Source organism: Pipra filicauda, unplaced genomic scaffold (genome assembly GCF_003945595.2).
Source record: "Pipra filicauda isolate LSUMZ 115617 unplaced genomic scaffold, ASM394559v2 scaffold336_size1087642_pilon, whole genome shotgun sequence".
NCBI classification, from domain to species: domain Eukaryota; kingdom Metazoa; phylum Chordata; class Aves; order Passeriformes; family Pipridae; genus Pipra; species Pipra filicauda.
This window is the reverse complement of record NW_024104461.1, coordinates 217,504-227,370: the sequence shown is the minus strand read 5'-3', so window position 1 is coordinate 227,370 and position 9,867 is coordinate 217,504. Positions and strand designations below refer to the sequence as shown.

Genomic DNA, 9,867 nt, shown 5'->3' with positions numbered 1-9,867 from the left:
CCAAAGCACGAGAACAGGGCCCAGGGCCAGGAGCTCCACTCGTGGCTGCATCTGGTCTTGCAGGAGAGGCTAAAAAAACATCTGGAGAGGAGCAGAGTGGTGCTAATTGGGTTTGTTAATAAAACTATCTCGGCACAGCAGCAGCAGCTGCAGGGGGGGTGGGCTCAGGGCCAGCTGGGCACCTAAACCAGGGCCGGGGGGCCAGAGGGGTTGGCTGGAGGAGGCAGCACAAGGGGGTGACAAGAATGTTGTGGCTTAAACTGCTGTCACCCTCAGAGAGCCCAGGGCCCCCATGCCCCTATGGCTCACAACATTTGGGCCTCCAAGAAGCAGCTGGAACTGCTCCACACCCCAAAACAGCCAGAGGAGGGTAAAATTATGAGCAAACAGGGCTTTTCAGAAGGAACAGGATGGTTCTTGTTTACCAACAAACCACCTCCATGGAAAACCACAGTTTTGTTTAAATAGCACAAAACCAGCATTTTGAAATTGATTTTTACTAATTAAATAAAACTATCCCGAACTAGTTCCACCACGTATATAAAAGTTGCTTAAACATATTTTACTTATTAAATTGGTTTTAAAGAAAGGAGCATTCACAGTGAGAGAAAAGAACTGGCTGTTCCTGGTTTCCATGTTTGCCAAGATTTTAGGAGTAGCAGAGCTCGTCCCTCCATCCCTTGCTTTCAGTTTCCAAATGGAAGAGGAAGGCATATTTTCTGGCCTTCCCAGCTCCCAGGGGGTTCCTCAGCTCTGGGTATGCAACTAATTCAACTGACTGAGCTGAGTAATACAAAAAATAAGGAGAATCTGCTGTTTGCAGCTGGCAAGGAACCACCAGTGTCAAAAGCAGTTTCAGTGACACCAGTTCTGCTCTGCTGCTCCAGAGGCTTTGGCTTCCTTTAAAATGCCAGAAGTAAACCAATATTTCTGTGGTGTTACTGGTTTATTTTAAATGTTTAGACTAGATTCTAGGGAGCCTAGAGATGTGGTTTGGCTTCATTCTGTATTGAGATAGGTCTGTGTTTAAAATGCATTTAATGTAAATAAATATATGTCAGTATATACCATCCAGTCTCTGGGTTTTGTCCTGATTTCTATCATAGAATCCCTGAATCATTTAGGTTGGAAAAGCCCTCTGAGATCATGGAGTCCAACAATTCCCCCAGCACTGCCAAGGCCACCACTGACCCATGTCCTGAACTGCCACATCCACGGGGCTTTTAAATCCCTCCAGGGATGGGGGCTCCACCACTGCCCTGGGCAGCTGTGCCAGGGCTGGACAAACATTCTGGGGAAGAAATTTTCCCTAATATCCAACCTAGACCTCCCCTGGCACAGCTTGAGGCCATTTCCTCTCGTTCTTGTGAGAAGAGACTCACCCTCCCACCTGCCCACAACCTCCTAGGTGATTGCAGAGAGCAGGAATCCCTGTTTCCCTGCCACCAGTGGGATCCTCAGGCAGGCAGACAGGGTTGCAGTCCCGGACCTTTTCAGCCTCACCTTTCCAGACGGATTCAGGGAAACTGAGCAGCTCCAGCTGCAGCAAATAAATCTGAAATGGAATTTATTTTCAGAGCCCGGAGCTGGCAGAGGTAATCACCCATCACCTAAAAGCTCTGCAGAGCCTGGGCTTTGGGCTGGCAGCAGCTCCTGGGTCAGGATTCACTTGGCTGTGCTCACCCATCGGGGTGGGAAGGTCCCCCCCACACAGCCCCCAGGATGGGGGTCACCAGAATCCAGGGAGCAAGGAAAGCTGTTTTCACTTGTTTAGATGCTCAGGGTAAGGTGGGTGGACACGGGACCAACCCCCAACCCGAAGAGAACTGAGGGACTTTTTTTTTTCCTCTTTCAAAAAAACAAAAAGAACTCGGAAATCACAGGAGGACACGGGATGCTTTAGGGTTGCAAATGCAGGCGTTCGGAAGCTGGAAAAAGGGCCGAGCTGAGGTCTGAGAGCCGCTTATGCAACCGCAGTGGTGCCCTGGGCGCTGCAGTCACGCACTGCCTTCGCCGGCGCTTCTGCCTCACTGACTGCCCAGGCACGGCCGGGGACAAACCCGGCCCCGGGGGAGCCGCACAGCCCGGCCCGGCCCCGGGGGAGCCGCACAGCCCGGCCCGGCCCCGGGGGAGCCGCACAGCCCGGCCCGGCCCCGGGGGAGCCGCACAGCCCGGCCCGGCCCCGCCGAGCTCGGCTGCGGCACAGACCCCGCGGGGTCAGCACCGTGCTCTCGCTGCCGGAGCTGCAGAGGCAGCGAGGGACAGGCAGGGCACAGAGCAACGAGGTGCTGCGGTGGCACCTTCAGTCCTGCGGGCTCGGTTTTGGGTACCGCGATATTAAAAAAAAAAAAAAAACAAAAACACGTAAAGCAATTAAAGAGCATCAAAGGAGGCCACGAGGGTGGGGAAGGGGATGGAGGGGAAGCCTTATGAGGAGTGGCTGAGGTCACTCGGTTTGTTCAGCTTGGAGGAGACTGAGGTCAGACCTCGTTGTGTCTTCAGCATCCTCCTGAGGGGCAGCAGAGGGGCAGCTCCGATCTCTGCTCTCTGTGACCAGCGACAGGACTTGAGGAAGTGGCTGAACCTGAGTTGGGGGAGGTTTACGTTGGATATCAGGAAAAAGTTTTTCACCCAGAAGGTGGTTGAGCATTGGAACAGTCTCCCCAGGGAAGCACCAAACCTATCTGAGTTCAAGAAGCGTTTGGACAATGCTCTCAGGGACAGGGTGGGATTGTTGGGGTGTCCAGTGCAGGGTCAGGAGTTGGACTCAATGATCCTGATGGGTCCCTTCCAGCTCAGCATATTCTCTGATTCACAGGCAGCAGTGCCCGGGCTGGGCTGGGGAGCTGCTGCTCTGCTCATCTCTGACAAATATTGACATATTTAAACATGATCTGGAGTAGAAAAACACAAAAACACACCCAGATGTTGCTGGCTATTGGGTGACAGGACACCTGATACTGCAGGACCCACTGTTCCCTCTTCTCTAGGGACTGACATTTACCCTGTGACACCACCACGCTCCAGCAGCAACAGCCGGGGGGGCTTCTCGGAACACACCCAATGATTATTAACCAGCTCTCCACCCTCTGCTCCAGCTGCCCTGGGGGTGATGCTGCTACTTTGAAACCAGAGCCACACTGGGGAGCACAGCAAACCCAGGGCCTGGGGGGAGCTAAATCACCACCCAACCAGGCACAGTCCCTGAACACCAGAAAAAGGGCCAAAAAAGGGCGGCTTGGGGCAATCAGTGCTCTGTGGGGAGCACTGGAGTTGCCAGTCCCAGGTTCTGTCTTGCTTTTCTCAAAAGCAGGGATAGTGTTCTGTGTCCTCTCCTCTTCAAGGCCAAGTTGCACAGGGTTTGGAGCAACCTGGTCTAGTGGGAGGTGTCCCTGCCCATGGCAGGGGGTGGAACTGGACAGTCTTTAAGGTCGCTTCCAACCCAAACCATTCTGTGATTCCATCAGTCCCTTCCCCATCTCCTCCACTTCCTTTCCAAACCCACCCTCTCCTTAATCCAGAGGTATTTCTCAGGCAAGAGCAGGAAGATGCTCATAACCACATCTTCCCACAGCCTTATCCAGCTGAGGATGAGAGAAACCTCCCAGAGCTCTGGCATCTGGATTTGCAGTGGGCTGGCTGGGATCCAAACGAGCACCTGGACAGGACAGCTTCATGTCCCACCTTTGGCAAACCAGCTCAGCAAAATTATTTGCTGAACTTTCAGCTTTTTGGTAGAAAGCAATTACTTGGTAGAAGTAGGACTTGTGTGACAATATCCATCTAGGTGTATCCTCACTAAAACAATATAGAGGAAAACATCACAGAGGGGTTGGAAAAGTCTTCTAAGACCATCCAGTCCAACCATGCCCCCAGCACTGCCAAGACCACCACTAACCCATGTCCCCAAGTGCCACAACCACACGTCTTTTAAATCCCCCCAGGGATGGAGACTCCACCACTGCCCTGGGCAGCTGTGCCAGGCCTGGACAACCTTTCCATAGAGAAATTTTCCCTAATATCTAAAGTAAACCTCCTCTGGTGGAACTTGCCAGTTGCTTTAGGCCAAAGTGTCCCCAGCTGGCCAGTCAGCCCTGTGGACTGTGGGCCAAGGCTGCAGAGCCCTGCAGGAACATCGAGTGGACACCACAAATTCCACCATGTAAAAGCACTGATCTGATCTGGGATGGGTTTTGCAGTGATCAGGAAACTTTTAATTGCAATAAACAGCAGAATATGGTGAAATCATGGAACACTGATTTGATCCCCAGGCAAACAACCTCCCCAGCCTGCACTCGTGTGTGTAACGAGTGTGATGAGGTGACACCCCCCTGAGCACTTGTGCATTTATTCAGTGGGAAGATATGGAGCTGTTGTTGTGATCATGGACACACAGATCCATTTTAAACAGACCCCCTGCTATATAAGGGGGTGCCTCCACAGTTTCCTTTACCGGATGAAAGGAGGAAACATTCAGTGTCAAGGAACACCTGAGCAACTCACCGGGCAGAAATGGCTCCAGGTACATTTTATTTCAGTTTTAAGGGACTGGCAGTGCTGCTGCATGTGTAGGGTGATGGGAGATGACAATGGGGTGGGTTCTGTGGTGAGCTATACCCTCCTTGCCATCCCTAAATTAAAATATGGAAATTTATAAATCCATGAAATTTTCCCCTGCAGTGTGACTTTAATCCATGAATTAATCTTCAGCCTAAACAGGGCAAGGAGAGGGTGGAGAACATGAAGAACAAGGTCAAGTCACAGTTATAATAGTTATTATTACCATAAATGTTGGCATGGATATTAAAACTCATATTCCAAGCTTAGGACAGGGATCAGGATTATGTCTAATTCTCATGTCCAAGTCTCACAGGGTCCAGGTCATTCCTCCTCCAACAGATATTTGTCTGAGATGAACTTTGTGGTCTTTGTAAGCACTTGTGTGAAACGTCATGGGTTGGAAAGCTTTAGGCTTGACAAATGTCACCAAATCCTACAGGTCTGTCCCAGAGAGCAAAAGCAGCTGGTCACAGAACAGGGAATGTCACCAGCTCTCATCCCAGTGAGTGCAGAAAGTGCCACCTCATCAAACCACAGCTAAAGTGGGTGCTCCCAGGCCCTCACCTGGTCTCACCATCCCCTGCCTTTCCACAGGCCAAGCCTATGGAAAAACACGAGTGTGTCAGGGAAAACTGTAGGGACACACCTCAGTTTTCATGGAGCAGCCATGACTCCAGGCAGGAATCTGCTGCTGAAAACACTGAGAGCAGTACAAGCCCTGAGGGCAGGTCTAGTGAAAGGGTTTCACTTGGGATGGTCCTGGGGTTGGACTCAATGATCCTTGTGCATCCCTTCCAACTCGGGATGTTCTGTGATTCCCTTGATTCTGGGGAGGGCTGAGCTCACCCTCAGCATCCAACAAGGACCAAGCAAGGCAGGTGAGGGCTCAGCCAGCATGGACAGAAGAGGCTGGGAATGAATTCCCAGATGCCACCCCCTCCTCAGCACAGTCCCCTGCTAACAGCCTCCTCTGCTTTGCTGCAGGGTCCTGGTTTTCTCCTCTGGCCATTGCCCTGATCACTCTGGGACTGCAGTGGCCACAGCAAGTTGCCACCTTCCCGGCCATGCCCCTTTCCAGCCTGTTTGCCAACGCTGTGCTGAGGGCTCAGCACCTTCACCTCCTGGCTGCAGAGACCTACAAGCAGTTTGTAAGTGGTGTGGCCTCAGGGCACCTTCTCCTGTTACTCGGGATTGTAGGACTTCCTACAGACAGAGACTTCTCTGCTGTTGGTGTCTTTGTCAGCTCTCAGTGAGGAGAAAGAGTCCACAAGTTGTGGAGAGACACCAGAACAGGTTATAAGTAGTCAGAATCTTTTTCTGTCCAGCATTAAATTCTGAAAATGGCATTTGCTTCATATCTTGATTTGTATGTCTGTAATTTCAGCTGTGGACTGTAAACCTTGTGTCAGGATCAGCCTATTGACTCAGTCATGGCCAAGCAGGTTGAAATGAAGAGATGAGTTTAAATGCCTCAAACTTCTGTGTACCTTCATTCTAAGAATTTTCCAGAGCTCTCAGAGGCACTTACACAATCAGTATCTCCAGCTCCACATTTTGGCACTTGTCAAGTCTGAACATCTCCCATTCTGTCCTCTGTTAGTACTTAGCTAATTAGCTAATTAGCTGTACAGTGCTTAAGTTTTACTATTTAATATTGAAGGGAGACTGCCATTCCATCCTCGTGCTCTCTCCCATCAGCCTGGAGACTCTCTCCTCCTCTCAGCTCCCTGTCCCATCTCTGACCCCCTCCTCAGGGACGTTTCTGCCCATGTCAAGACCCACTGCACAGGATAAGCTGGGAGGTAGCACTGATATTTTGCCAGATTTCCCCGTGTCCATCACCTTTGGCCCTGGGAGAGCCCGAGTGCTTAAAACCACCCAGTGTCTGCTGCTGCCAGGCGCTGGCCTGAGATGTCCCTTTGGCAAGAGCTTTCCTCGGGGATCATCTGCTCCCTGGGAGTACCAGGTGTGTTCTGAGTTCACCTCAGCACCTTTCCTTCATGAGAGGAAGGCCTTTAGGGCCAGTAACTATTGTGCCAACACACAAACTCCTGTTTCCCACCCTGTCCAGAGGTACCTCGTGTTTCACATTTATTCTTTGCAATGAGTAACCATGCAGGACAGCTTGGGAAGTGTCTGTGGCCTCCTCCAGCACACAGGTGACAGATCTGAGTGTATCTGGGATGTCTCTGCAGGAACGCAGCTATATTCCAGAGGACCAAAGACACACCAACAAAAATTCCCAGGTGGCATATTGCTACTCAGAGACCATCCCTGCTCCCACGGGGAAGGACGACGCCCAGCAGAAATCGGTAAGTTCTCTCCCACAGGGCAAGCACAGACCTGTCTGAAGAGTCCTCATGGCAGGAACAGAGGGTTTCCATCTGTGAGGACTTTGGTGCTTCCTCCCTCCTCTCCCTTTTTCACTATTTAAACCCTGCATGAAGAAAGGAGGACTCTTCTGGGTTACATTATAAACCATATTCTCATCTCAAGCATTGTCTGCACAGCACCTGGGGCTGGGTGGTGCTTCTCAGGCTGAAAACTTGTCTGCTGAAGCTGCAGGAGCAGTGACACATCTCTGGGTCACTCCAGGCTGTCCCAGAGGGAGCAGGACACTCTACCAAACACCCCACACACAGCTTTCACCCTTCGTTGTCCTAATTTCAGGACATGGAGCTGCTTCGTTTTTCCCTGGTTCTCATCCAGTCCTGGCTGACCCCGGTGCAGTACCTAAGCAAGGTGTTCACAAACAACCTGGTTCTTGGCACCTCAGACAGAGTGTATGAAAAACTAAAGGACCTGGAAGAAGGGATCCAAGCTCTGATGAGGGTAAGTCACAGCACATGGCATGACTGTAGAGTAAGAGAATTCCTGGGCACGGGGCACTCGGCTCTCAGGGACAGCACAACAAAGTTCGTTGTCAAGGTTCACTCTACCCCTTAGTAAATGGTTAAAGCACACTGAGGAAAAGCAGACAAAAGTCCAAAATCAATCAATCCAAATCAAAACAAACCCAAAACTATCTATGTGGAGGACTGGGGGGGGAGGCAAAGGGTAGGACAGGGTTAAGGATGAAAAGAAATACAGCTTAAAGGCGCAACAGCACTTAAACTTAACAGCATTTAACTTAAACCATAACTGAAGTTAAACAATTTAGCAAAGGGTTCATACAGGATTTACTACACCACAACAGTAACTCACAGTACTAACTCACAAATCTAAAGTACATCAGAATCTCAGAGAGCAGCATTCCCAGGACATTTTCTATGGCATATGCACACAGACATAAAGAGTCTGGACAAGGTACCTGTGAACAATTCCCCTGGGATTCAGGGAAATCCTCCCTTGGGATGCCTTTGCACCTTCTCAGCAGGCGAAGGGCTGAGCCTTGTGGAGTAGGGGGATCAGCCCCGTGGATTGGGATCCTCCAAGTGCAGCAAATGGGAGAGTTGGGGGCTCTGAGAGGCCCCAGCACAGGGAGGTCACTGGTCACAGGAGAGCTCAAAGGGTCTCATTCAGCACTGCTGGTTATAGGGCCCACACAGAGGGGCCCTATAGGAATTGTCCACCCTCGCCACAATTTAAGTCAGCGACTTTCTTTGAAAGTTTGAGAACAAAAATATGATTCCACTTGGGTTGTTATTCAGGGGAAAAAATAAGTTTCCAAGGCTGTTTGTTAAAAGAAGCAGGAGCTCGGCAGACAGCACCAGCTCCTGCGAGCACAGAGGGTTTCTGATAAGGTCAAGAGGAGCTCAGCCCAGGTCACAGAATAACAGAACCACAGAATATGCCGAGCCCACAGGGACCCACAGGGATCATCGAGCCCAACTCCTGGCCCTGCAGAGGACCATCCCCAGGAGTCACACCCTGTGCCTGAGAGTATTGCCCAAACTCTCGAGCTCTGTCAGGTTTGGGTCTGTGATGACTTCTCAGGTCCATCAAGGCTCAGTGAGCATTTCTCAGACCGTAAAGCGGCCTGGGGAAGCACCACCATGGGGGAAAACCCCCTCTGACCTCTCCCAAAGCTCAGCTTGGTGGACGCTCATCCCCAGCCCTGCTCCATCCTCCCCCAGGAGCTGGAGGACCGGAGCCCGCGGGGGCCCCAGATCCTCAAACCCACCTACGAGAAGTTCGACGTCCACCCGCGCGGCGAGGACGCGCTGCTCAAGAACTACGGCCTCCTGTCCTGCTTCAAGAAGGACCTGCACAAGGTGGAGACCTACCTGAAGGTGATGAAGTGCCGGCGCTACGGAGAGGGGAACTGCATCGTCTGACCCCCGGGATGGATCCCCCTCCCGCCCCCTCGGCCGCGGCTGCCCTGCCCCCGGGGGAGAAGATCGGAGAATAAACCCGCTACTGCCAACAGGCCTCTGCTTTTTTGGGGGGACAGGCTCTTGTGGGAGAGGGAAGGATGAGCTGCCACGGGGACAGGGTGGATTTGGAGCAGGACAGGGGGGATTTGGGGCTAGGGGGGTGAGGATTTGGGGTGGGGAGGGCGGACTTGAGGCTGACAGGGTGGATTTGGGGGTAGATTTGGGGCTAGCGGGTGGGTTTGGCTTTGGGGGGGCAGAGGTGGGGCTGAGGGAGGTGAATTTGAGGCTGGGGGTGGATGTGGGAGTAGATTTGGGGCTGGGGGGACTGGATTTGCGGTTGAGTGGGGTGATTTGTGGCTGTGGGGTGGATTTGAGGCACTTTCCCCTCACGCTCCAGGCCGAGGCAGGAGCGGGATGGCCGGGCCGGGCCATGGCGGCTCCAGTGCTGCCGTGACCGAGGGGCTGGAGCTGCGGGGAGCGGGGCCTGGGACCTGCCAGGGGCCACAGGAACAGGGTCCGGGACCCCTCCGGATCCCCCCAGATCCCCCCAGGGCTGGGGAGGAAGGCCCAGGGCACCCCCAGGGCTGAGTGATCTCTCCTCCCCCTCGAGGCAAGGCCTCAGCCCTCCCCATCTGTACTGAAGGCTTTACTAAATGTGCTGCTACCACACTAATAATTTATTTTTAAATCCTTCCCTTTTTTTCTCCTCTATTTTTTTGGTTTGTTTTAAATAATTTTTCAGTTCCCTTGTCTCCACCACAGGGGTGTTGGGCTAGCCCAGGGGGGATTCCAGCCCCAATTCCATGGCCAGTTTGGAGTCTTCCCAGCAAAAGTGCCCAGAGCTGAGCACAAGGTGGAAGAGCTGGAACCAAACCCCATTAATTTGCCTGCAAAATGCTGTGCCAATACTTCACTGAATAGTAAATCCACACAAAGCACAGCAGAAAGCAGGAGGCAGGTGGGGGTGAGGATGAGTAAGAAAATTGGGATT

At 52.2% G+C, this 9,867-nt stretch overlaps 1 protein-coding gene across 1 annotated transcript; it reads left to right on the top strand.

Moving 5' to 3' along the window:
- The first annotated feature begins 300 nt into the window (after nucleotides 1–300).
- LOC113994721 (somatotropin) lies at nucleotides 301–8,926 on the top strand. The gene is made up of 5 exons (XM_039384037.1): nucleotides 301–370; nucleotides 5,545–5,708; nucleotides 6,756–6,872; nucleotides 7,231–7,392; nucleotides 8,637–8,926. The coding sequence occupies exons 1-5, from the start codon at nucleotides 301–303 to the stop codon at nucleotides 8,835–8,837; spliced, it is 714 nt and encodes a 237-aa protein (XP_039239971.1). The 3' UTR covers nucleotides 8,838–8,926.
- The last annotated feature ends 941 nt before the right edge of the window (nucleotides 8,927–9,867 follow it).